This window comes from Equus przewalskii, chromosome 17, assembly GCF_037783145.1.
Source record: "Equus przewalskii isolate Varuska chromosome 17, EquPr2, whole genome shotgun sequence".
Taxonomy (NCBI): Eukaryota; Metazoa; Chordata; class Mammalia; order Perissodactyla; family Equidae; genus Equus; species Equus przewalskii.
Window position 1 is genome coordinate 37,076,505 of NC_091847.1, and position 27,917 is coordinate 37,104,421.

Genomic DNA, 27,917 nt, shown 5'->3' on the forward strand with positions numbered 1-27,917 from the left:
CGGGATGGAAATGTATCCTCTCCTGGAAAACTCTGTGATCAAAATATTACAGTGAAATAAAACTTTTCCCTCACAGACCTGTTTGTGTCTTGGAAGTATTCACTGCCGACGTCTAGATTTTAGAATATAATTAGATAATTGGATATTCGTGTTGACACACTGACACCGACAAAGCCAAGAAATTTTCAAGGCAAAGTGAAATTGAACCTTCAAAGTGACATTCTAAGTTGGCAAGAATATCTGTTTCTCCTTGTCCGGCTCCCTGCACGCTGAGAAACAGTGTCCCATAAGACTTACGATCAGTATTTTTAGTGGAGGGGGCACCCAAACTCTCTAGGGATGGACTCAAGCAACAAAAAGAAATACACAAGATAAGGTCGTTGGGTGCCGCTGTCACTGCAGGGTGCTATCAGCTCCCTGGGCCAGGCGTATCTCTCTTGTTAGAATCAACATCAGAAATTCAAACTCTCCCTCTCTCTCGCTCAGTCTCTCCGAAAGCTTGCGGGTCCAAGTGAGAGCTGCCTGGGCACCAAGAGAGACTGTCGCGGTCCCCTGGACGGCGGAGACGGGGAATCTAACCAAGAAGCAGGCAGTAGCGCTGCTCCCCGTATTTGGAATTAAGGGCATCTCTCCCTAAAGTCAGGCAGGGCGTTATAAGCAACCGCTCAAAGTGGGTATAGACCCCGTGATGACTAACATATGACCTCTTTCAGAGCTGAGAAGTATATGGTCATGTCTTCAGAACAATGATTGTATATTTTCCATAGCTGAAAAGATACCCAATAACTGAAACTCTTAAGAGGACTTGGGGAAAGGTGAGTGATAGGAAGTCTCCACTATAAAGTTTTAATCTGTTTCTAAAGAAGTTCCATGCAATGTCTGGCTTTTGCAATGCAGCGTGTCTGTTGCTTTTTCTGGGCTTTACTTCTAGAAAGACGAGGACAGGAAAAGTCCTCAGCTTCGCGGCTCTCCGGAGATGCAGCAGAGACGCGTGAGAGGCTCTTTCCTCGCACAACCCGGTGAGCAGCCGGGAGGTGGAAATTAACTCGGTAATAAGCAGAAAAAAGCACTAGCCACTTTGCAACTTAAGACACAACTGAATGTACGCAGAGCTGGTGGAATCTGCACGCGGACGTGGGAGAGAGCCGTCCCTCCCTCCTTTCACCCCAAATTCTCAGGAGGCGCACTACCTGACACTCCATTGGCCTCGGGTGATGCGCAGCCGCTTCCTTAAAGGAGAACCGGCAACAGAGTTCGTTTCTGGGTTCAATTCTCGGGGATTCTGAGTCGGAATGTGATTGTCTCGGGGCTGCAGACACCTGGGAGACGAGCGCTGACGGCTCTGCAGACTCCCAGCATTTCTAAAGAGATTTCTCTTTTTCTCCGCTTATTAGTGCGCGGCTTTGGTTGGGCAGAAGTTGTGAAAATACAAGGAAATGGCAAGCCCCATCTTTTCAAGAAAACCAGGAAATTGGACATTTCGCTTATTATTTAATCTCTTATGTGGCCACCTACGTTTGCCCCTCAGAGTTACCTGCAGAGAAACACATCTTGTAAAAATAACCTTAAATTACCACGGAGACCTGCCTTCTCTCCCCCCCCCCCCCCCCCCCCCCCCGGCCCCCGCAAAACACGTCTTTTAAAAAAGAGGAAGAAAAGGCAAAGTAAAAATACGAAGCTGAGAACTCTCTCGGCAATGTACTAACTCTGCATTTTAAAAATAATAACATTCTCTGTAAATCGCAGTGACCCAGAGGCCATCTGTAAGTCACCAGGGTTATGGAAGAAGGCCGTCCCCATCTTGCGCTGCCAATGAATTCGCAGTTAGCCTGCAGTGAAACTCGAGGGACTTCGACTCCACCGCCCAAGGACCTGGCCGCTGAGCGCAAGCTCAGACTGTAATCCGCTTCTACAGCGTTAGTTACTGTCTTTGCTAAAAGTTGGTGCTAGGTGGAATCCTACAGGCTGTGGTATAACTGATTTATGCCAGACACAGGACCTGACAAACGGATATTTTATCATTTCTCTGACAACCTTCAAGGCAGAAATATTATTCCAAAACTGCAAATTGAATCTCATCACTATTCACTGACAGAGAAAAACAAAAAGTTGTAAGAAATGCCCCTGTGGAGTTCTGCTCAATACCAAAGACCCCTGACCCAAGGCCCAAAGGGCCAGAAATGTTTGGCCCTTTCTCCAAGACCCTAGACAACAGTAGTAAGAACAGGAATTGGAAAAATCAGAGATTAGGTACAACACATTTCAAATCCATGTTGACTTCCTGAGTCTTAAAAAAGACTTTCTAAACATTGTACCAAACAGAAACTTGACAGGACTTTGGATCTTGCAAAAGTTCAAAATCTGTGTGGTCTCCTGAACTTCTCTTCTGAAGGCTGCACTTAGTAGCCAAGTTAACAGAAGAGTTGAGATAGTCTCAATTGATTCTGATCAATGTAGGTTGCTCCACTGGAAAATTCTGGTTAAGGAAAAATATTGGACTGAATTCTCTGGATAATTAGTTCAATGCTCCAGTTCCTTTTGCCAGAATTAGTCTAGGCTGTCAGTTTGAAACTCAGATGTTGAACAAGTGACCTATCCCAAATCAATCTTCAACTCTGTCTATTGTATATTGCTATTTAGTCATCATTTTTTCCTCACCCAGAAAGAAGACAAAATTCTGTTCGTTTACATAGTTTATTGTTGTAAACATTAAAATTGTCTTTCTCAAAGAAAGAATTTATCAGAAAAAAAAAATCAGCATCTCTAACTGTCATACACCATAGAAAAAAAGGCAGTGACTCATATCATGTGCCATACTGGAAATATACAAAGAAAAATACTACAGAATATGGCAATATTAAAATTCTTACTCAAACATAAAATAATATATTAACTGACAATTTTAGACATTAAAAAAAACAAAAAAATTCAAAGTGCTCAGTAATTTCCAGGGAGTTATGTCTATTATAAGCACTCTGGAAACAGTCAAAAGCTGCTGCATGCAAGTTCTGTTTAGCTTTAGACAACAAAATAATCAAGATATAAACTTTCTTTTATCAACATCAACAGTACATACAACACTTACAAACAAGGAATGTTGGACGGTGTTACAAACACTATGTGTCCCTTTTGTCAGGATTTTCTGATGTGTAATACTTGTGCCCACCTATTTTACAATTGAGAAAATGTTTAAGCTCAGATAACTACCAATCTTTATAAAATCTAACAGACTACATAGTGTCTGAAATACTATTTATATAATATAGACATTACTGAAGTAGCAAGTGCCTATAACATTTTCAACCTAGAATCAACATGCTTGTCCCTTTTTTGTGTAGTTATTTCTTTTTTTTTGCAAACACACATTTTTTAGAATTTGTAATATTTATTCATAAATAGGCACAAAATAATTTAAAAAGCCAAACTGCATTGGGTAAATTTACAAGCCTTTGCCTTCTTCAACTCATGCCACCCACGCAACATTTAGTTTTACTATATATTACAGCTTTCTTTACAGCAGAAAACTTTGAAGTCTTTTAAAGGGCAATACTTGTGGGTCCCCTTACGAGATGTGTGTGTGTCTGTGTGTGTGTGTGTATTACATTTGTCTTAACTGCAACAACCAAACATGGCCAAACATTTCCCATCATACATTAGGAATCTTTCTTCTGAACAATAAACTGAGTTTGAAACTGATAATAAAAAGTTTATACCACTGTATTGTGTGTAGTCCGTGTCCTAAATCCAGGATGCCCCGGAGCCAAAATGCCCTTTCAGGTTCTGCCTGCAGGTTAGGAAATAGCAACAGTTTTTGTTTTTTTGTTTTTTTCTTTAGGGATCAAGGGGCTGGGGGTTTTATGGAAGGGGCGGGGGGCCGGCTAGAGCTGAGGCAGCTCAGAGGGATATCTCTGCCCTTGTGACTTGCCCCCTCTGGACAGTTTTAGGTTTCTTTCCAGTTCCTTTGAAGTGCGTGGGAGGAGGTCTTAGAAAGGTAAAGTGTCCAGGAAAAGTTTGTCAATTATTGCTGGCGGTGGTACCAAGTCTTCCAGTTTCAGGTAGAAAATGCGCTGTAGCCCCTGTGTGCAAAGGGTACGGAGTTCTGGGAGCTTCCCCAATAGTTTGGACAAATAGTTGGGGCGATTCAACCCCCCATTATTGAAAGTCACGTGGTCTTTGAGACAATTTACAATCTTGTTTTGCAGTTCCTCCACTCTCTTGGGTTCCTTGAGCCCGTGTCTCTCTGCAGAAAACACAATCAGAAACAAAAGAGGAAGGCACAAAGCTGTTAGCTAGTTGGCAGGACCAGGGAGCACCGGTGGTGAGGGAAAACCGGGACAAATCCCGCTGGGCAGTTCTGGAGGAGAAGTGCCCTGTGCCTGTGGTACTGACCTGTGACCATAGCCAGGGCAGCAATGCAGGAGAAGGCAGAAATGTCGATGTTCATATTCTGCAAGTTGGAGGAGAATTCAACAATGGAATCAATCCATTCCCCAAAGCCACGAACGCATTGCAACCTGTGCAAGACCACCCCATTGCAAAAGATGAGTTTACCCTCCACTGGGTTGGACCTGCAATTAATACCAAAGAGAGAGAGGGGAGAAAAAGAGAGAGAGAAAAGCTAAACAACTAATTACTTGAAGAGCAATAAATGAGGGATTTAAGAGGCACCTAATTACCGAAGAGTTAATAAAATGTAGACCAGCGGACCTTGAAAGGGTTTAATTTCATAACAATCAAGAACGCCCCCTATCCCACCTCCATTCCATTCATCCAAGGCTTCCGGGCTCCCTCCTTCCCTTCTCTTCCTTTAGTCTACTAGCCTTTCCTTCCTTTTTCCCTCTTTCATTTCCTATTCTGTCCTTCCCTCTTTCCCCCCTTTCCTTTTCCCTCTTTCTTTTCCTTTCTGGATTCCTATCTTCCTCCTTTCCCCGCCTCCCTGGACTGCCTCCTTCATTACCTGTACGCTAACCGCAGCACAAACAGTTCTAAGAAAGCCGACTCGAAAAGCAGGTCCTGGTCGGCTTTGGGCAGGTCAGCGAAGCCCGGGATCTTCTCCGCCCAGCCCCTGATGATCTCCATGGAGCCAGTGAGGAGATCATAGAATTGCTGGATATGCTGGGTGTCATCTCCACTCATCTGATAGTCAGGGTTCGCCTGGAACTGGAATTTCATTTTAAAAAGCACTTAATGAGGTTCTCTAAAATATATAACCCGTGAAATTGCTAACCCCGTTTCTAGTAGGGGAGCCAGGTTTTTATAACAATTAAACCTTTCTCTGACCAGTACGGAAATTAGATGTTCCGGGGCAATTAATTCAATTAGGGATGGTGCTATGAGGTCGCTGCTTTAAATATGTAAATTACCATTTCCATACAGACTAAATACAGTGCCATCCAGCCCTGGGAAACGTTCACTCTTATCTCCACAAAACAATTGACACGTTAGTATTCATGCCAGTCCCAGAGTGGGTCTGGAGCAGAGACGCCCTTTGCAAATCTTCATAAAATTGCAGTGGCTTCTAGGTTTGCCCAGCACACTCCCTCCAATTAAAGCCCACACATTCCTCACAGCTGGGGTAAAAAAAGGAATCTGACCACTTGACCCCCGCCCCACTGCCATTCCTTATACCCTCTCTCTTTCCCTTCGCCAACCCCCAAGCAGGCATCCCGCACCCTGACAGAGCCAGAGAAGATGAGGACGGAAACATCTCTGGAAGATGGGGGATAGAATCCAAGTGGGGGCATTTTGCACAGCCTCTGCTTTTGGCATGAGAGGCATTAGTGTGTGAGTATGTGTGTATACTGTGGTAGTGGGAATGGGCAGCTCACACAGATTTGACCACTGGGGCCTATCCTCTCCTTCTTCCTCTGCCCTGTCCTCACGGGTACACCCCCAGCAACACGGTTTGTCTGTCTGTCTCTCTATCTCCTGCTGAGCTGACCAGAGCTGGGGAGCCACAGGCCTGCTTGCCTCCTTTATCCCTTGAGCCTGGGGTTAGTGATGGCTGTGGGGAGGGGTCCTGCCGGTTTGTCCACATGATACCCCGTCAGCTTCTTACCCTGGAATAGTCCAGGCTGGTCATAGCCGGGTTGGAGTCGACATGGGCCCTGACGAGGGCACTGATCAGACTCACCGGGGGCGAGGGGGGAGAGGGCTCCTGTGGGCTCTTCGGTTTCGAGGGTAAACGACCTCTCCGGCCTTTTAAACTGTCGGTGCGAACCACTGCAAAGGAACAGCCCGGTTAGCGCCGATCCCTCCAGCAGGACCCAGCTGCCGCCTCGGCCCCTCCCTGGGGAAGGCCAGAGCCGCGGGGCGCCCGGCCGGGCGCAGGGCCCCAAGGCTTGTAAAGCCCTCACTGACGAGACACTTAAAAAATGCAGGGTTGCTTTCCATCTTCTTCCAAACAGGCCGTATAGTTAACGGAAAGTATGGCCCGGCGGCTGTCTCCAGGGCAGGATGAGCAAGCAGACAGCTGCCGGGTCGTGGAGGCCAGACGCGGGTGGGAGGACCCGGGAGACCCCCGGCTCTGGGAAGTGGAAAATGGGGTTGGGGTAGGAGCAGCGATTTCCCAAGAGCGCAGACTGGGGAGTGGGCTGCTTGCCCCGACCTACCTTCTTTGACCATCCCAACAGCCAGGCACTTCTGAAATCGGCAGTACTGACAGCGATTCCGGCGCCGCTTGTCCACTGGGCAGTTTTTATTTGCTAAACACACGTATTTCGCGTTTTTTTGCACCGTGCGCTGCAAAAGGAGATAATACAGGCCGAAAATTATTACATTTTTCTCTTGAAAGTCCAGCAACCCAGGGAATCCAGAGACAATTTCTGAACGGCTGGATCTACACTCCCTCCCTACAAACAAATACATACACACAACTCCTTTTTATTTTTTCCTTCTCCTTTTCTTTCTCTTTCCTTTCTTTTTCCTCCCCCAGGGCATTTAACTGAAGAAAATTGATAGCGTTAACATTTGAGCTAACCTTGCCGCTCCTTGCTGTGTTTTATATGCCAAGAGAAGGAGAAGGAGACGCTCAGTAAATACAAATCCGTGGGCATTCATATTATTTACATTCCTTGGAGACCTTCTCTATTTAAAATGATAAGATTATTCAATCAGGATGGCGAAATAAAGAGATCACTTAATTTGACCATAGGGAATTCTGTTCCACTTGGTTAGCTCAGACACGGTTCTCTGTCCTAACCAATTTCAATCTGAACAGAGAAGACAGCTCCTAGCACATGCAAATGACCCTCTTCCAACTCCGGCTCTAGCAACTTCGGGCGGGGTCCTGCCGGGTCGGCTGCGCGCAGCGGATGCGACCCCGGGTCTCCCGGTCTTCCTACTTGCCGTCCTCAGGCACCCAGGAGCCCCGCCGCAGGCCGTCGGTGGCTACAGGGCAGCCTCGGCGGACCCAGGAGTCGGACCCCCCAGACCAGCTGGTGTGGGAAGCCTGCACCAAGGCAGAACGCGCACTCCAAGGCTCCGGGCACTAGGGGGCCCCTACCTGCTTCCTCCGCCCCCGTTCTTGCTCACCTTAAAGAAACCTTTGCAGCCCTCACAGGTGCGCACGCCGTAGTGCTGGCAGGCTGCATTGTCGCCGCACACGGCGCACAGCCCCTCGTTGGAGGGGGAGCCTCGCGACGGCGGCGAGGGCACCTGCGTGTCGAGCAGCTGCGACGCGTGGCCGATCTGCAGGCCTGGGAAGCCCATGGACGCGGGCTTTCGGATGGGGTTGGGCACAGCAAAGGTCTGCCCGTCCACTACGTGGTGGCTGCCCGCCGGCTCAGGGTTCATGGGGACGTGCAGGGGCCCGTCGAAGCGCATCTGGCAACTAGACACTGGGGTGCCGGGGGGCGACTGCTTAAAGGAGAAGAGGGAGAGGCGGGAGACGGGCGTTTTCCTCTGCTCGATCATGTGCGTGGTGGCCACGTAGTTCTGGTGGAAGTTGTGTAGGGAGCCTGGGTCGTCCCACATAGAGCTGTGCTGCACCTGGAAGCCCGGGGTAGTGGGCGTCGGGGGCGAGGACGGCTTGTAGTAAACCGACCCGGAGTGCGGCATCATCTCCTCAGACTGGGGGGGCAGGTGGCTGTGTTGCTGGTAGTTGTGCATCTGAATGTCTTCTACCTTAATGGAGGACTGCTGTCCGGACAGGGGCATTTGGTACAAGCAAGGTGGCTTGACGTCGTAGCCTGTGCTGTAGTTGTCCATAAAGGTACTGAAGCTGGGGAGAGAAGTGGTGGCAGTGATTTCAGTGTTGGTGAGGTCCATGCTAAACTTGACAAACTCTGGAGTTAAGAAATCGGAGCTGTATTCTCCCGAAGAGTGGTAACTGTAGCTCTGAGAAGCGGGGCTGGCTCCTTGAGGCGAGGACCCATACTGCGCCTGAACACAAGGCATGGCTGGAAATGAAACAGGGTAATATACACTCAGCCTGGTCAACTGAACACTTTCTCCCGGGCTCGGGTACACCTGGAGCTACACCGGCAGCCCGCGGCGGTGAAAGGGGCGCGAGGGGAAGGGCGGAGAGCGCGACTGCTGCGGAACAAAACGGTGCAGGGCATGGAAAGGCTGATCAAATAAAGACCCAGCGCTAGAGAGCCATTGAGGGTCTCCGTTCCCGGATATTTCCAAACGCCTCCCCCTTCACCCTCTTCCACGGACAATCCCGCTCAGATGAGCCTTTCCTCTGAGGCTCGGGTTCAACAAGCTCATTCTAGAAATGAAGTTGAATTGCACAATGAAAAAGTTGTTCCCGAAGGCGATGGGTCGGGAAAATCTTAAGTTACAGGGTTTACTGAGGAAGATCGTGTCACCCTGTTTCTTGACGTTTAGGCAACTGGGGGAAGGGAAAGAAAGAAAGGAAGTTGCACTAACCTTCAGCCGAGTTACAGGCGTTTTGGAGGAAATTAAAGGTGGACAGTGTCGTAATTCAATGAAGGACAAAGTTTCCAAGATTTTTAGAAAAGCAATGGGGAGTCCAGCCTGTCAGATCTCTTCCCTGCAATACAGACACAGGAAGCTTCAGGGCGACTTTCCAGACAGATTCAGCTGGACATTTGTACACTCGCCAGGCAGGCCCTTCTGTGCCCTCCTTGACTGTTTCATTGGAAATTAGTGTGTGGCCTTTATCAAACTTAGCAGTTAAAATGCATGTGTAAAAGCAATGGCTGGAAACAACAGAAAATGCCACTCATTGCACTGTGTAAATCCTTGCAGAGAGAGGGTTCTGGAGAAGAAAAGGTATTCCATGTACTTATTTAATACTTATGTAATAAATTGGCCCCTTTGCTAGGATGTGAGTGTAGGGGTGCAAGGGGAGTGTCATTTCCACTTTAGTTTAATTCCGACTTCAATAAGGAAAAACTAGAGTCTAATAAAATACAGCATTGGAACCCTGTCGAATTTTTTTCTGTGGTGAAACTGGCTTTTCTTTTGGGAGGGCGAAGAAAGTAGAAGTCAAGAATATAAAATGAGAAAACAATCTCTCCCTCTACCCCCACGGGTTACAAAACGTTAGCAAGGCCTGGGCAGCCCTGACGCCAATCTGAATGGAAGCATCTGGATTTCCTAAGTGCTTCTGGAGAGCACTGAGTTTGGGAATACAGGTGAATTGGCATTCACTTTTCCAGGAAACTTGCCTTTCAACATCTTTACTGGTCAATGGGTGGAAAGAGGAGATCCTGTTTTTCCAGGAACATCTTAGATCAATTGCAGAGGGAGGGAAATACTGGTTATCTGGTATTGGCACCAACCTGAGAAGCACTTCCCAACACAGCAAGCGGAACATCCTCCCTATATACAGCCTTCCCCACTCTGCCTTCTTGCTGGAACAAGGCATTCTCTCGTCCTAGTAACTTTCAGATGTTCCCACTGGGAAGGCATTCTTGAGCATAGACTATCTTATTACTAATGAAAAAGAAAGCCAAACACGCACTCCTTCTGTCCCCCCCCCCCCCCCCATAATCTTGCTTCACAGGGGAGGGAGGTTAACCAGAAAAAAGTGGAAAGAAAGGAGAAGCTTGGCCCCCACAGGCCTGAGAGAGATGCCTGTGCTGGATATTAACTCCCTGATAACTTCGCAGCTTCGGAACTGTGCTTTTTACATATTCTCTCTGTCTCTGTCTTTCTCTGACACACTCACATACACAAGAGCGGCTTATGTCAAAACCAGACATTTCAGGCAACTTAGTAACAGGACACTCTACCAACAACCCCCTCCCCCCTCCCTCACTCGACAATATCCAGGAAACCCTGGCACGCTGGCCAGCCGCGGTGACACAGTTCCCAAGCAACACATAAACTGAAGAACTTTCTCTCTCCTTGTCACTTTGTAGGCAGCGTCCAGGCCCCTCGAATACACAGGACTTGGAGTCCCCGTGCCCAAAGGCCACAATCAATTCCGCACTAAGAGCAAACTTTGCGCATATTTCCGTGAGCAAGTTCGCAGCTCCCCTAACTATGCAAGCCTCCCTTCCACCTCTACCAATAGGAGCCTGGAAGCCTCTGTTGGGAGCCAACTCCCCCCTAGTGCCAAAGCTGGAGTTCGGACAAATGCCCTCTAGCTGCGCGCACCTATTCCCCATCCTCCGGCCCCGCTCGCGCGCCGCGCCTCTGGCGCCCATTTCCAAAGAACCTGTACACGCATGTGGAAGGAGAGACGTGCAAAAGAAGAAAGAAGGATAAAAGAATGCGAGCTGCACCGGCTGTAACTACTCACTTAGGGGTTCTCGGCGTCTCTCTTCATTCATTCAACTCGGCCGAAGAGTAGTTCCCTCTGCGAGTCCGGGTGGCAGGGTCGGGGAGGGTGGGCGAGAGGCGCGAAGGGAGTCGAGCCGCCGAGAGCGGGGTGGGAGCAGGGCAAGGCGGCCGGCTGGGCTGGCGAGCGGGACCACAGAGCTTTGCGCGAGCCGCCGGCGGACTGGCCCTGGCCGCCAATGTGCCTTTGTTTATGTGGCTCGCGCTGCCGCTGCCAACATGCACCTAAAGTCTCCGCGCGTCAGCGCGCGTCAGCGGCCCGCCGCCCAATCGCCGCGCCGCCGCGCTCCCCGGACTCCTGGCCGGCGCTCGCTTTGGTATATTTCCGACCTGACGTCACGAGCAGGGCCGATTTTAAGGTGGGAACCGTTCTGGGTTCACCTTGGTAGCCAGCTTGGGGTTTTTTTTTTTTCTTTTTTTCCGAAAGAGGTGTGACCTCTCCACTCAGGTCCGCGCAACCCACAGCGCCGCGACATCTCACCTCACCCTCCCCCAAGCCCCCGCGCCACCGCTGCCGCCAGGCCGCTCACACGTGGGGGAGGGTGCAACAAAAACCGGAGCAGAAGAGAACGCTGGCGTGGGCCAGGTAGCGAGCACCTGGAATCGCACGGGATGGGGTGTGCCTGGCAGCGCCCTGACCTCACCCACCACAATTGTCACCCCCATTAGCGGAAGCGCTACAGATGTCCCATGACACAAGACGCTCAGAGGGCTCAGGCAATTGGGGTGGGACTTCCCTAGCCCGGTGCATCCCCCCTTTTCCTGTCCCGTCCCTGGCCTCCTCCTCCTCCAGCATTCTCTCTCCCTCTCTCTCCATCTCTCTCTGTCTCTCTCTCTCTCTCTGTCTCTCTCTCTCTCTCTGTCTCTCTCTCTCTCACACACACACACAGAGTCCAAGGTGGAAGGGAGTGAGTAGGGCCTGTTTTTTCTGTTCCCTTCTTGCCTTGCACTGCCCACGTGCGAGGTAGGACGTGGTGCGTAAAGAGGGGAGGGGAGTAGTAGGGAGGGGGTAGACAGTGACCTAGCCCTTCAGGGACCCCAAAAGTCAGAGTGAGGCGTTGCCCACTTTCCTTTCGCAGACAATGCAGCTGAGCAGCGGGCAACAGGTGCGCCTTCTGCAGAAAGGTGCTCTAATCTCACGTTTTGCCAACTCTAATACTTTCGACACTCCTCAGTGCCCGCCAAATCGTACCCTTCCACGAGTTCTAGGGAAATAAATCGACCCTCCTCTGAAACACAGGGGCTCTTGCAGCCTCACTCCCAGAGCCAAGAGGGAAAGACAAAACATGGGGAGAGGGCGAGGGGACGCGGACATCTCTGCGAAGCGTCAAGTGTGTGCGTCCAGCCCTCTTAGGAGAGAGGCTGCGGCTGGCAGGGGGAGCATGCCGCACCCCCGCGGCGCTCCGAGTCGCTGCCGACCCCGCTTTGCGGAGTCCATCCACCCGCCACGCCGAGTGCGCAAGGCGCTTTCTAGCAAAGGAAATGTCACTTCTCCCGGCAGCGAGCCCCCTTCCCCGTCCCTCGGCCCGAGCTGGGCGGGCCTCTGAGGGCTTCTGGCGAGGGACGGAAAGAGGCTGGGAGGAGGGGAGGGAGGTTCGGAGGCGTCCCCCTTCTCCGCCTGCGGAGAGTTCCAACAGCCCCTCCTCCCTCGGCGTGGATTGCTTCCAGGCTGCGGGGGGCCCATTTGCAACTCCCCCCCATCCTGATGTTCCCGGTCTGGGCCGAAAGCGCCGTGGCACTCTAGGCGTTCCGGAGCTGCTCGGCTCGGGTCTGCACCCCCGCCTCCGCCCGCTCCCCGCCGCCTCCGGCTCCCCAGCGACCGGAGAGGCGTTGCCGTCAGGTGCCCTGCGGCTGCCCCGGGAAGCCGCAGGCTCTTCTGCGCCGCAGCCTCAAGAAAACCTACGTGACCACCTTAAGTTCCCCCCAGATGTTGCGACTGCCGCTGCTGCTGCCGCCGCCGCTGCGGTTCAGCGGTGCCCTAGCGGGCGCGAGAAAAAATAAAACCAGGAAGTCTGTGTGTGTGCGTGTGTGTGTGTGTGTGTGTGTGAATGGGGGGTGGGGGGGGCGTTGTGGTGGCGGGTGAGGGTGTGTGAGTAGGGGGATCAGGGGAGGAGGGTGAAGAATAGCTTATTAGCATGCGCTCGGTAGCGTCAGAGCCCCGTGGGCAGAAGCGACTCCACACGAACGAAAGGGAAAAAGTGAGAGTTTGGAGAGCAGGGGAGAAGGAAAGGGGTGGGGGTGGCGGTGACGCAGGGGCGCAGGCATTGACGCACCCGCCGGGCTGGGCCCAAAATAGCAGCAGCTCTAGCTCGGTGGCGCCCTCCCGGGTTCCCTTCCCCTTCCGCAAGGGAGCAGGGCGCGGCCACGGGGAGCTTTCCTTGATCCCAGCGGTGGGCCAGGCTCCAGGCGGCTATTTTCAGGCAGTCGGAAACTCAAGCGCAGCCACGCTGGGGTGGCAGTTATTATTTTTTAATACATTCCTAGGAAAGCGGGGGCCGGGAGAACTTTAAGGCTGTAACCATCACCCTCTATACACAAATATGCACATCCAAGTATATGTGTTCCCTCCACACGCTCCTCCTCCCCTATTGCCATTAAAAAAACACTTGCCTTTAGCCTGGGTTGAATCTGGGGACAACCTGAGAGTTCTCTCCCACAGAGTGGAAAAGTGTTCTGGAGTTCTTAAAGTGAGCTCCACGGAAGACAAACATTGTAATGTGATGCTTTATTCTGTAACAGCAACCTGTCGAGTCTGGCTTCTTGATAACAGAGCCTTTGCCCAAGTTTTAACGCACCCAAGACCCGAGAGGCAGTTTTCAAAGCAGCTTATAATAATTATTAGTAACTGGGAATAGAGTGATTAAATACAACATTAAAATGAGAGAAAAGCTGGACTTTCTCCCTTCTATTCTAAAATCCCTATAAAAGTCCTCTCTCTCCTCTTCAAATACCTATTCTAGTTCCTGGGAATCGTTACTTCTTAGAAAGACACACTGGATGCAAGACCGATAAACTCACCTAAACCAACTTTGGATAAGCTACTTCTTGGGTTGGCTTTTTGGGTAGGGCTCCGATGTGCTTTCGGGGTGGGAAGAATCCAGCACGGGCATCAGAACGTGTAAAGAAAGACCACGCTCAAAACTCCAGTCTCCTGTGTCCCAACCAGGGGCACAGGGAACCAAGTCTCAGTAGAACCGCCAATGTCTGTAATTGACTGATCCTGTCAGTAGGGGGCCTGACTCCACAGCGTTCAGGAGGATAACACGTACACACACGTGTACACACACACACACACACACACACACACACACACACACACACACACAACTAGCTATTCTAGCTATTTACTACTTAGGCCAAGCCCGAAAAGCACATGCTGCAGGCCCAAATATTCGTATTGTGGTGGAATTTATAAATAACTACAAACCTTTGACTGTCTTCCATTTTTTCTAGAAAAGGGAAACAGTTTGACACGTGGAATTAGGTTCACAACAGATTTTCTTTATTTCCTCCTGCCCATGTTTAACTTACTGTTAGATCACAGAGGGAAAAAAACTGAAATGGTAATAAAATCTCTCATTTTATCACTAAGCAGTTCAAATTGGCATATAGTTTGGAAAAATGAAAGCATGTTTTAAAATCCTATGATTACATGTTTAAATAAATTATAGTTTAGAGGGGGATTCCTGTGGGTGTATTTGCTAGTACATAAGAGAATGCTTTTGTGCATAGAGGTTTAATTACACATATAATGGAATCAAAATGTAGAATGGAACAACCTTTAAGAAAATGTTAAAATGATGCTTTAGGCTAAAAGAAACTGAAATTCTGCATTTATATGACTGCAACCCTTCAAGATTCTTGAACATAAATAGACTCTTGAATATAATCCATTGTATAACTCAATGAAAATGACAATAATGGTTTTTTTAAGCCTAGAATCTGATATAACTTTATTGCCATGTAAAAATGTATAATGTTACCCCAAAATGAAGGTCTATTTTCTTAACAATTTAAATAGGAGTAAAAATTGGTCCTATCCATAGGTAGCTCCTTCTTTTGAAATCAACTAAAATAAATTACAAAATTATTGTTACTATCAATATATACCATTAGATGACCTCAGAAAAGCGTTTAGGAAAGTAATGTTACTACATTATCTCTTATGATATTAACCAATATTAAGCAGAACATATTGATGCATGTATAGAAAAATATTTTTATGAAAAAGTCAATATAAATGATACATAAACTCACATCTAAACCAAAGTATTTTATTTTATGCATGGCTTGGTAGATTATACTTAATAAAATTGAGCTTTTGGTATAATTTAGAAAGCAAACATGGATGTAATACCATAGGATTTTCTATCTTAATGCATGGGAAAGGGGCCTTTGGGGATTTATTTCACTGTTCTCCCAAAATGAACTCAGAGTAGCCATTACAATTCAGATATAGTGAATAGACACAACTGTTATGCTGTCAGAGTTGAGGTAACTTTAAGATATTTCATAATAAAATTACTTAATGGAACCTATTTTAAGCATAAAAATGAGCTATATATTTTAAGTTATATTTGGACAAACTTAACATTCATGGCATTTGTTGCCTTTTGGCAGAAAGTTTGACATTAGTGATAGAAGAAAGAAATTTTCACTTTGAAAAAAATTTCAGTTTCTGAAAAATATAAAATCATTTTTTAACCTTGAAGTGTTTTGTTTGTCTTTCTCCATTTCATTTGCATTAAGAGGATACTAGTCAATCAATCATTTGTTCCTTTCCTATAGGATGCTTGGAAACAAGTCAATTGCTTAGCTGATGTTCACATTTTGGGTGGCTGGGGCTTCTACTCAGCCCATTTTCCACCAAAAACCACTTAACGCAAAGAATTGAAAAATTATGTCTTACTTCGATTCAGAACTCAGTTCTAGAAATGTGTAAAGATGTGCAGAAGAAAACAGCACATTTTTTCTAGAAGCATCTACTTGTAAATTAAAATTATAAAACTGAACATATGGTAAAACCTCATGCCACTCAAAAAGTATTTTGCATAATAAAAATTCTTCATCTTTTCTCTAATGCTTGACTCTCAGTAACAATCTCCTAAATATTTGCTTTTAAAGTAACCACTTAATATTTTCTTTTTCGTTGTGCTAAAATACACGGAACGTAAAATTTGCCATCTTAACTATTTTTAAGTATACAATTCAGTGATGTTAAATACATTCACAATGTTGTGCACCCATCATCACCATCCATGCCCGTAACTCTTCAACTTATAAAACTGAAACTCTATACCCATTAAACATAACTCTCCATTCTCCCCTCCTCCAGCCCCTGACAACCACCAATATTTTCTTATGTAAGAATTCTTTTTGACTAAGCAAGGAAGAGTAACTTTGGTTTTGGATTTCATTGCTAATTTCAGTAAACAGGGGAGTCATTAAAATCTACAAAGTCCTAAAATACGTTTTAAAGATTCTGAAAATAAGTTGCTACATGCTAAAAAAAAATATCAAGGACACTTGAAATTCTACAAGTAGCTAATTACATTAATAACCATCACAGTATTATATGGCTTTTTCTTTAAGCAGATAAAATATATACACTTTGTAACAGTTTTTATATGTATATCACAGCTGGCTAGTTTTTGTCCTATCTTTTGTGATAAAATAACTTTCGATGTTTTTCCTCAGGCTAACTGGTGGATTGGAACCCCTCAATTTAATAAAAAATGAAGATACGGCATTGATATATTATGACAAAGACAAATATGCTATTTTCCTCATCATAATTCTGCAATTATCAAGTCTACAATTTTAACACTACAAAAGTAACTTATAGCAAGGACCCTTATAGTGATAAGTAATAAATCTAATTACCATATCCTTCAAATAGATGTAATATAAATTTCATTGCTCACTTAAAAGTTCTAAAGTTAACAGCATAAACTTGAAGTTGAGTAATTAAGTAATCCTTATATAGACACTTATTAAAGTATTTATACATATTATCTTAAATCTACATCTATCATTTTGCCAATTAAAATTAGGACTTTAATTGCAATTAAGTAATTTAATTGCCAATTGAACAGCAAAATTGCTAAGTGACTAATTTTAATGCCTATTTTAATTACCAATCATGACTGGGGAGGGAGCTAATCAAGTTACATCAAGCAGTACCAGAGTAATGATGTGAAGAAAAAAAAAAAGTAGAACAAACATTCAAGGCTACATGCTTTAAAAAAAAGAAACATAAATTAAATAAATGCAAACACAATCTTATAAATGTATAAAAATACTGTATTTCAATATCTGAATACAGAACACAAGAGAGAACAAGATTAATTAAAAGAAGTCCCTGTCAATCTTCAGTCAAAGTAAGGAAAACCAAGTCAAATTTTTCTGTCTAATTTACATGGCACTCACACCAACCCAGATAAAAACAAAGCTGCATAGAGCTGGAAATAAAAGACTGTTTCCTGCTTGGCTGGTTAAATATTTACAGATTGACAGTTTTTCAAAAATTCTTTAAAAATGAAATACTATAAAAGAGAGAAACAAGTTTCCAATGCAGCAATGTGGGTTTTGAATTTGAAAAGCACACAGCCAGTGTGCTGGGGACTATAAACTCTTTCCTGATGGCTCTCCTCCCCACCCCCACTCACTCACTCGAAGGAAGAGTTCTGTGAGAGGCCTAATGCCTAGCCATAACTTGTCCCATGTTACCTTGAGAAAGGCATAAATCTGCCCTATCTTAAATATTTTAAAATACATTCGTGAGTCAAAAATAAGAAAGCAGCTAGGATTACATCACAGTTAAAATGACTTAGAGCATGGGAATAGACCTTGTTCTAACAGTATTTCTTCCTTTTCAGTTAAAATAAACATGCCAGCTCAAGAAAAAGGCTGTAAACCAGCAGGCCACAAGAAACACCCGTGCAGATCGACTTGGCGAAGACAAACCCATTTCCAAAAGTTTTCATATCCAAACCAATTCTTAGATTAGCAATGTGGAAGGGCAATATTGAAAGAGGGAGGTGAAGTTTAGAGCTCAAAAAATAGAAAGCCATTCCCTGGTAGACAATAACGACGCTAGGACTTTCCAGCTATAGGGATCGCCTTGGCAGTCAGCCACTTCATTTAGAGTAACAATGGACATCCATCAAATCTTCATTTAAAATAAAAGTGAAGATACAAGACACATATTTTTATTACTGTGTATGTTTACCAAAAATAAACATGGCTTATGTCTACAAAAGGGCCCAAAATTATTCACGAACTACATGTAATGTTATAACTTGAGCAAAAGCAAATGATGCTGCTTAGGATTTTATTTACTAAGGGACTTGAATTCTGACAGGAAGCACAGCAGGACTTTCAGCCCGGCTTTTGAAGGAGGAACACGTTAATAATCATGGGGCCTAACAAAAGGCTGCAATATCTGCTCATGACAATAACAGCTTTATAAGGCAAGTGCAGTGTGACTGATTAAAGGACACACTCACTGCCTATTCAGAAGTCACAGAGATGGAGTCATTATTGACAAGCTCGCTACTGATCAAGGGTGACACTCATTGAGTGCTGATGCTACAGAGAGAAATAAAATCTCAGCCATGAAAAGATTACCAAAAACAGCCGCCAGAAAAGACTGCCACAACTCAGATGTATCTTAATGTGTTCTGTATAAGATTTTCTGCTATATACATACACAAAAGATCTTATATTATTTGATGATAATCAAAATTATTGCACTAACTCAAGCACTAGAAACAAATCATCAGCCATTACAAAAGGAGACAAAAAGGCAAAACATTATCCTGTAATTTCAAAATGATTCTGAAAGGACGTAATGTGTAGACAAACTTTCAAAATATTAACTTTCTGAAACTTGACATGAATGAAAATATGTACTTTCTTAGATTGTTTATGTCTATTTTGTGTATTTTGCTAGTTCACATGAATTAACATGGTTTACATATTGTTGGAAGCAAAATCTTTTAAAGACAGTCTATCTATAGCTTTCAGATATCCCTTAATAGGTAAAAGTCAAAAAAAAGTCACCATAAGTTATTTTTTGACCTTATTTCTTGTTTTTCAGTGTTGCCTCTCTGCATTAGTGAAGGAAAAAGGAGGGATACGGTAAAAAGACAACCATGTTTGTAATCTAAGATTAGAGGCAATCAATTAAACATTTTATTAGTCACCAGGATATCTGAAATAAGACCAGTGAAATATTACAGAATCATTCTACTAGAATCTAAGCAGTGACTTCAGTATGCTGTTACTCACACGTTGGGGTGGGGGAAAACAAGACCCGTGCCACCACATATGTGATCCAAGTTAAAGTACACACATGGGGTGGGGGGGGAGCTACAGAAATTGGTTTGCTGAGGTCTTCCTTATATCTCTTACATTTCATATTTCTGAGCACTGTTTTCTGTACGTTACTTTACTAAGCTTAAGAATGTTTGAAGCGTAAAAAAAAAAGCCCAAAATTTCAAATAGTTAATGGATTTAGGAGTTATATTGAAACAAGTGGCAGAACACATTTTGCCTAGGAGTCCTCTAATTTTTTGGATTCTAAAAGTATGGTGTTCCTAAAGATCGCTACCTCTTAAGTAACGAGCTGTGGAAATCATATTTTCCATTTATCCACACTCTCATCGATTAGTATTTGGTCGGCTGATTGGCAATCTCTAAGACAACAGTGTTGCTAAACTTTATAAACTTTGTATCATCCAGAGGTGGCAGAGGGGAGGGGGAAGGCAATACAGAAACAGATTTTACAGCCAGAAGGATTGAACAGGGCCCCTCAAACTACAAATAGATGTTACAGAATTTGAAATGTAGCTCTGTCGCTCAATTTATACCACAGGAACTGTGAGATGCTATCTTCCTGTTGTTATAACGGATCAGGTCAAGGGATATAAATTGTACCAGGTAATTCATTTTGCCGTTCAGAGAGTCATTAAGTTCTTCCCAGAATATATGTGATTGATATCCCTGGAGGTGAAAGGCTAAAGGAACCATATGGCAACATGTTGCATTCCGTATGCTATCTGCCCATCCGTGCTTAAGCTGCCATTAGCAACATCTGTACCTTACGGAAATCCAGCTGCGCCGACGACGGCTGACGGAATTGTACTTGGGGGGGAAATCTAGCTTAGCGCCATTAACTTGAGACTTCGAGTCTATCTACCAGGACGGATGGAAGCTTTCACAATTAGACGAGACGACACAAATGCTTTATTAAAGTTTAATTTTGAACTCCCAATTAACGAAACTGCATTACAAATCGACTGCAATTTCCTAGAAGGCACAGCAAGTTCTCTGCCTGCCTGCCACGTGCGAGGGGCTCCAGGGCAAGCTTTCTCAGCTCCCGGCAGCTGAAAGGGGACGGTTCAGAGCTTGTCTCCGTAGCCCAGGAAGTCCCTAAAATCCTCGCCAGCCCCTCCTTCCGCAGGGCGGGGGCCGTACAAGGACAGAACCCGAGGGGAGGGGGGCGGGGGAGTCCTCTATTATCTCGGCCTCCCGGGAGGAGCCTCGTCTAGTCAGTTACGCAGAAGTTTCTCTTTCGCTCTTCGCGCCACACACCCAGCTGGGCTTCCTGCGCGCAGGCGAGGGGGGCGAAGGAGCGGGGGAGACAGGAGTCCCGGCGGGGCTGCCCGGCGTTCACACGCACCCCGCTCCCCCTCCCCCACCCCACACAAAGCCCCGCTCCGGGTCCGGATACGTTACCTGCCCGGCGCTCCCGGCCCCTTGGTCACCGCATCCCCCGCTGGGCGCGCCTTGTGCGGCTCCCGCTCCCCGGGACGCATAAAGTGGTGGCCCCTGGCAGGCTACATCCCCCTCTCTCGTCATGTTAGGGGGCAAGAGAGGGGAACCAGGGAAAGTGGAAGTGGAGGCTGGGGCAAGAGGAACTTACTGATGAAATTTATAAAAAAAAAAAAAAAAAAAAGGAAAAAAAAGAAAGAAAAAGGAAAAGCAGCTGGCGGGGCCCGGGTCCTGGCCAGGGGCAGCAAAGGCCCATCACCTTTCGGGGGTCGCGGGCGGGAGGGCGGGGGGTCGGGCAGCGGCCGCCCGCCCCCCTTTCCCGGCCCCCAGCGGCGGCAGCAGCTGCACACACAGAAGCCCATTGTCGCCGGCGCCCGGCGCGCAGCCCCGCGGACTCGGCCCCGCGGCCAAGCGCGTCAGCGGCCCCGTCAGCCGGGCCGGGCTCCGTGACGCGCGCGCAGCCCGCTCTATAAATAACCCGCCGCCGGGCGACTCGGGCGGCTTTCCAGTGACGCCGGGGCAGGGCGCGGGAGGAGGAGGAGGGCAGGAGGAAACAATAAAACCTCCCTCCCGCCTCCCGAGCCTCCTTCCGCCCTCCCTCGGCCGCCCTCGGCCCTTCCCGCCGCGCTCCCCTGCCCCGCCCCGGCCAGCCCTGCGCCGCGCGCCGTACCGGGAGCGCCTGGCTGAGCCATCCTCCTGCCCGCCTGCTGCGAGACCCCGGGGTGGGGACCGCAAACTCCCCCCCGCGGCGCGAGGGGCGGTTACTTACACACCGGGGAACAGCGGGGGGACGTGGAGGGGACTTGGCGACGAGTTACTGTCGCTGTGTTACTTCCTTCCAGATTGATTTAAACCTCTTGATGCTTTCTCCCCTCTCCCGCAGCCACTCTGGTACAGGTCGGATGTGTTTATGGTAGTAAATCCTCAATTCAAAACAAAACAAAAAACTTCGATCTTAAACGTCCTCTCTGAGCTTATTTTAAAGTATATGCGTGTGTTTGCATCTCATGGGGTTTCGCCTACACCCCGCTCTATATCTGGACCATATCCTTCCTTTTCTCAAACCCCACCAGAATTATTTATCCAAGTTTTCGTGGGGCCAGGCCCACGTTACTTTTTTAATTTAGGGAGTTGTTTGAAGGGTTCCGGGACTCATGCTCCCAGTCCCATAGCATTTTGCACGTTTTTTCGGCACTGAACATAACATAGGCCTTGAGCATAGCCCATTTGAATTTTCCAGAAGTCTATAATCTTTCAACGTTCTGGTCTTTCATCAAGGCTGCCACTTAAAAGAGGCTTACTCTATCGGTAAATTTTGTGTGGGGACTTTCCGGTCTGGCTTCTGTACTTAGGCAATTCTGTCCCACGCCCCACACTCCTCCTGCCGCTTAAGGTGCCCATACATGACTGGAGGTAGTCTGTTTTCTTGAGACCATCAATTAATAGACTAGTAAGACAATTACTACCTCCTCCAGAGCAAAATGTCCCAGATACATGAACTGTAAATGTTCTGGGATGCTGATGTATAATTTGCAGATGCAAGCAAAGCGACCTGGTGTGCATAGAGTGAGTTAAAAGGGCTGAGGACATGGTTCTTGGCTCACAATCATGACAAGATGGTGTAGTGAAGGCTTCACTGGGCTGGGAGTTCCAAGACTAGGAAATTTGAGTTTTAATTCTGTTTTCATTTGCCCCTCTGTGCTGCCTGGCAGAAATCACAGCCACTCTCTACCTCAGTTTCTCCATCTTCAACATGAAGGACTGGTGGTTTCTCAGCCACTTTCAACACAAACATTCTAGGATGCTAAAAGACATAATTGTGTTCAGGTCTGAAGTTACTAATGTAAGCAACTAGTATCTCATGGGAAAAGGATAACCAAATGTAGACTAATTCAGTCTTCTGACAACTTAATATTTTGTATATTTTGCAAAAAGAAAATATATTAGGGTCACTTCAGGAAAGAATGAATTCAACTATACCATTCAAACTCTTTTAAAGAGAAAAAATGGTTGTCACTATATGCTTTGTTTTCATGACAGGGGACATCATTACAGTCTGTGATGTCTCAGGCCCTTTCCCATATGGCTTGCTTTCATATGGGTGAATGAATTATGGGAAGCAAAATGTACTAGGACTACTTTCTCCAATTTTTCCCCCAAATCTGGCTTGTGTGGTCTGTAGGAGGAAGTTTTCACTTGAAAGACGCTAAATTATTTGTCAATGAGTGGTGTTTGTGAGACAGGCAAAAGTCTTCTTCTGATTGACCTTCATCAGAGAGCGAGAATCTGCCTTTTTCTCTTGTCTCCAGGTTGGTGAAAGCAGAAAACGTAAAAGCGTCAGAAACAAGTTTAGAGCCAAAACATTTGCTTCACATTGACACCATCCAAGTGTGATCACAACTTCAAAAGTTAACCAGTGTTTTCCCGGTTCCAAAAGCACATCTGTCTCCCTTCCCCATGAAATGTTCGGTATCTCTAATTTAATTTCGTCTTAAAGTTCTTTCTTCTGCAATTTATAAAGAGGTATTTTTCTTTCACTGCTACTTCCTGAAACTTCCAGCCTCTTGCATAGTTTTAAGTTAAAACTCTTTCGCTTACTTCTTATCCCTTGTCAATGTAGTCGGTTCCATTCTCCATTCTCCTTACCCTTCAAAGTCTAACACAGTGAGAATTGGAGTAGGCAGGCTAAAATGGAAACATGCCCAGTTTTTGAGGGGGGAGAAAGCTTAGCTCTGAGACCAGTGGAAACACAGTGAAACAACTCGTTTCCTCAAAACAAAAGAAAAAAACAAAACAATCATCCTGAAATTTGTGAAACAGGAAACTGAAAGCAGGGAAAATCTTTTATTTGGATCTCCTTGATAGCATAAAGCTTGTTACAATTTTTCAAACATAGTGGATGTTTTAAAATGTGGACATTTCTCAATATTTCTGAAGTTTCTGTCTACCTGAGGTTAAATCCTTTGAAAAGACTCCTCTTACAGTAACGGTATTGAAGAATTTATTAAAGAAACTACTGTGCACTCTTGCCTTATTACTCAGTTAATCCTGATCTGTGTTTAGAGAGTGGTGCCAGCCAGGTTGAGGCTTCAAAGAAATGAACACAAATATTTGCCATACCCTGTGCACTATAGTTTTGGTGATAGAAAATTCATTTTGGAAAATATCATTGAAGTTATAGTATAAGCAAATCTCAGCAACCTTCACACGGATAAATAGAAGGTTAATAAGAAAAAGGATGAGGGATTCTCAGTATTCCTAATGAAAAGAGAGGGGCAACCTAGCTTATAAAGCTAGGAGCTTTCTGCATTTAAAAGGCCAAGAAATTAGGGCAGGCAGTGTTCTTAAAAATAAGGTTGATTAAATTCAGCAAAATAAACAGGGCTGCCAGCATCAGTTCAAAATATGACCATACATACATAACCAGCCCTTCTGATAAGGTTGCCCTGATTTTCATCTGCACAGACTGGTAACTCATTGAGGGGATCCATTACAAACAACTTTGTTCTTCTGGTATATGTTATAACATCAAACCGGGATTTGTTAAGAGTGAATTTTTAAAAATGATTTCTGAGGGTTCTGGGTCCCAGGGCTGTTTGTCCTCTGATCCATTCCTAGCTGTTCGTTCTTTTTCTCTGGCCTGTATCATGGCGGAGCTGATCCTGCAAGCAGTATTTCTCTGCCTTCCTAGGGATCTGGCTGCCAGCTGATCTGTAGGAAGGAGAGCAGGAAAGTGAGAGCTGGAGGATGGGAAAAGTCAGAGTAGTCCCCACCTGCCCTCACACTCTAGCTTATGCCAGAAGACCTGTGACCCGTGACCCCTGACCCGTAGCATTGCCTTTCTCTTTGATTTCTCCAACTTAAGGGTTGAAGTGGCTTTATCCTGTTGAAAATCACTGTCCTCTTTTTAGCTTCTCAGCTCTTCTGTCACCTGTTTTACAAATTACTTGAATTAAATTCTCTCTGGGTTGAAAACTTAGAGCGGTTTCTGTTTTCCTGGCTGGAGCCTAACTACGTACATTATATTGAAAGGCATTTTTGGACGATACACGTGGAAAACTCTATGTTCCTTGATTTTTTTTGCTATAATTTTTTTAATGTGCTATTTAGAGGTGCTAATAAGGGGTTCATCCTCAGAACAGCAGAAAGAAACCCAACAAAGTTTTAAAAATCATTTTTCCATAGAGATAATATTTAAAATTGTAAACACAAAATATTATAAACTTTATAGTTCATTAGTCAGAACAGGGCAAATACTTAGCTGAGACTGATACATAAATTACATGCTAAAAAGAAAAATGGCATGTAATACCTGTCAAGGTTTAATTTATATCACACACCTTCTTTAAGGCCCACTCCTTCCACTGGCTTATTTGCCTCTGGTCTCTCTGTTCCCTCAGATCTTTTATTTTTTTTGTGTGAGGAAGATTAGCCCTGAGCTAACATCTGCTGCCAATCTTCCTCTTTTGGCTGTGGAAGGCTGGCCCTGAGCTAAATCCGTGCCCATCTTCCTCTACTTTATATGTTGGATGCCTACCACAGCATGCCTTGCCAAGCGGTGCTATGTCCGCACCAGGGATCTGAACCGCTGAACCGAACCAGTGAACCGAACTGGTGAACCCCAGGCCGCTCAAAGCAAAACGTGTGTGCTTAACCTCTGAGCCACCGGGCTGGCCCCTCCCTCAGATCTTAAAGAGAGAGAGGGAAAGAAAAGGGGAGAGAAAGAGAAAAAAGAAAAGAAAAAAAGAGAAAAATTCTGTATTACTATTTTGAAATACCATGTGTGTGAATCTTTGGGATAATATGTTGAAATCTAAATTGTCTACACTTTTTGTCTCCCTGTATTTTCTGCTATTGCTTCTCTCCTCTCTCCCCACCCTTGTAAACAGGTCTCCTGCTAGGTATTCATTATCCCAGAAAGAGGCAAAAAGAAGGGCAAATAGAAGTGGTCTGTGAGTATTTCTGGCTTTGTTTTATAAAATCTTAAATTGTCAGGGAAAAGGGTTCCAGGACACAAGCTGAGTATCTTAAAGAATCTTCAAAGGGGAAAGGATTTCCCCAAAACTGGAAAGAGGATTCCGTGGACACATATAACGGGAGAGGATAACAGAGAACGATCAGTGTTTCCTGAAGGAGAAACAGGTAGCTGGGAGCTGATACTGGAAGAGTTGCCCAAAAAAGAGGAGACCCTGGGTGGACTTGCTAAGGAGTCCCGTGAGGTCATGATTCTAGCATCCAGGTATGTCATGACAGATGAGTCATCACAGAAATATTCCCTAGACCTCAATCATCTGTACCAGGGGTTACACCAATTCTTCCTTCTGTCGACCAATCAACACCCCAGGTAGCCACAGTGACTGGTCAGGACTCGTGTGGGAGCCACCCAGAAGGATCTCTCCCTTTTTCTGTTCTCTGTACTTGAGCATGGAAAGATGTAAACTGCCACCACAGGCAAGAGTCTGCTGGAAAATACAGCCCATGTAGAGAAAGTGGATCCAAGAGATGGAGAAGGAGAAATTGGGTGTTGAAGACATTTGAGCCTGGGTCAAGCTGTTCCTGGAACTAACCCTATCACCCGATTCTCAAGTTATGTGAATAAATCAGTTCTCTTTTAGCTAAAGTCAATTGGGATTGATTTTCTGTCATTTGCGTTGGAAAGAATCCTAACTGATACTCTTGTCCCTAACACCTGTTCAAAGCCTTAGTAGTGGGGCATAGTAAGTACAGAACTCACCTGATGATCAGATCAATGCACATAAATATGATATCAGTTCATTATGCTACTGCTACTGGGGGGGGGGCTGGGGGCTCGGGCTGTGGAGGGGGCGTATTTAATACTATCACATAGGAAGTAGCATGTCAAAAGCAAATGGGAATGCCCATTTTTGGTTAAACCTCCAGGAAGGATGAGGTTCTTCTTCCACAGAGACATTAAACCCTTCTGTCACCACAACAGAGAATTCAATGGGCCAAGCTGGGAACATGAAACATAGCATTGGCCTCTGTGCATCTCGCACCTCTTTCTTTATTGCTGCACCCTGCTTCCATCTTCCAGTCCTAGTCAACTAATAGTAGTTCCTCAAATTGCCCAGGCTGCTTCATGTATTAGTATCTTTTCATCAGCTCTTTCCTCAGGCTGGAATGAACTTCCTATGCTGTCTACCCTTCAAGAGTCAGCTCTGGTGCACCAGCTTTTGTGAAATTCTACCTGGTAGCAACGCTGCCCTGTTCCTCATACCTCCTGCCTACATAATCTAAAATTGATCAGTTACTTGTCACACTCTGTACATCCTTCTATTGTGACCTATATGCAATTTTTTTTATTTCTCTCTCCCTCCTGCTAGATTGAGCTTCATGAAGGCAAGAATTCTCCCCAATTCATCTTGGAATTTTTAAGAACCTGTCCATTAGGTTATCTACAATTATCTGTGAATAGTAGAAATAATTGCATACATAAAACGAATGAATGTGGAAGCAGAAAAAGTCACACATTTTTATAGCTGGGACCTTAGAGTTCACCTAATCCTTGTGAGTCAAATATTTACCACAATAACAGGAATAGCAAAGTTATAAATTCTGAGAGAGTAGAATATTGAATTTCATCAGAACTCATCATATGACAGCATTCCTTATTTTATTCTTGCGCAAATATAGCAATAATTACAAAGTTTAAGAATTCTCATTCCTTAAATTTCGCTACTTTCTTTGTCTCTTTTAAACTTAAGACATTCTTTTCATTCCCTTTAAGTATTTTATTTCCCATGCATGTCTGTTAGCTCCCCGATCTATATAGCATACAAAGCATTAGGTATACTATGTATGTATGGTATTTTATTATAGCCCAAAACCAAAACATTAGTGCAAATAGCAAATGAATTCAGATTCTTAAAAGAGTCAAGCTAATTATCACTAGAAAAACGACCCTCCACCCACTTTATACAACCACACACACAGACATTCATATTCGTACTCTTTAATAATTCCATGATTTCAACGTCTTTGTGTAGGAAGGGAGTTGCTGTCACTTGAAAAGGTTACTGTAATGCATCCTGTTTCTTATAGACCTATAGGAATCTAGGCATGGTTAGAAGCAGGAGAATGACCAAATGGGAATTGACACAGCTCTGCATAAAAATGTAGCCAGTTACCTCCACTTAGGTTAGACTCAGTGCAGATTATGTTATATTTGAGGAAATGTTTCTCTTCCTTAATATGAACTGCTTTTGATAATTATTATTTGCCCTTGGGATATATATATGTGTAGAACTGATGGATGATCAAGACGAATGAAGTGGTAAATCTTCACTGCTACCAATAGGCAAAAATTGAAATGCAAACCCTAAAGGGACTGTGCTGTTAAGAGACCTCCTCTAGTATTACTTTGG

The 27,917-nt window shown here is 45.4% G+C and overlaps 1 protein-coding gene across 9 annotated transcripts; it reads right to left on the reverse strand.

Moving 5' to 3' along the window:
- Nucleotides 1-2,675: 2,675 nt before the first annotated feature.
- Nucleotides 2,676-20,978, reverse strand: NR4A2 (nuclear receptor subfamily 4 group A member 2). 9 transcript variants are annotated; one of them, XR_011528757.1, is made up of 8 exons: nt 20,497-20,941; nt 8,875-8,998; nt 7,534-8,399; nt 6,612-6,741; nt 6,059-6,222; nt 4,958-5,160; nt 4,390-4,447; nt 2,676-4,240 (listed from the first exon to the last, which is right to left on the reverse strand). XR_011528757.1 is itself a non-coding variant. In XM_070581354.1 (8 exons), exons 3-8 carry the CDS (start codon nt 8,395-8,397, stop codon nt 3,984-3,986), a joined length of 1,797 nt encoding a protein of 598 aa, XP_070437455.1. In that variant the 5' UTR covers nt 8,398-8,399; nt 8,875-8,998; nt 20,497-20,978; the 3' UTR covers nt 2,676-3,983. The 9 variants fall into 9 exon arrangements, 6 of the variants coding, with proteins under 6 accessions (XP_070437455.1, XP_070437456.1, XP_008537093.1 ...); XR_011528756.1 differs by lacking the exon at nt 20,497-20,941 and adding an exon at nt 10,718-11,417; XM_070581354.1 differs by having other exon boundaries at nt 4,390-4,568; nt 20,497-20,978.
- Between the last annotated feature and the right edge of the window lie 6,939 nt (nt 20,979-27,917).

Bases quoted from the DNA above. Each gene is read 5' to 3' on its own strand.
- NR4A2 (XM_008538870.2), bottom strand. From the start codon at position 10,748: ATGAATGAAGAGAGACGCCGAGAACCCCTAA. The intron at 6,223-6,611 runs GTAGGTCGGGGC...GTTCCTTTGCAG, and splicing joins TGTTGGGATGGTCAAAGAAG to TGGTTCGCACCGACAGTTTA. The intron at 5,161-6,058 runs GTAAGAAGCTGA...ATGAAATTCCAG, and splicing joins CCAGCCTGGACTATTCCAGG to TTCCAGGCGAACCCTGACTA.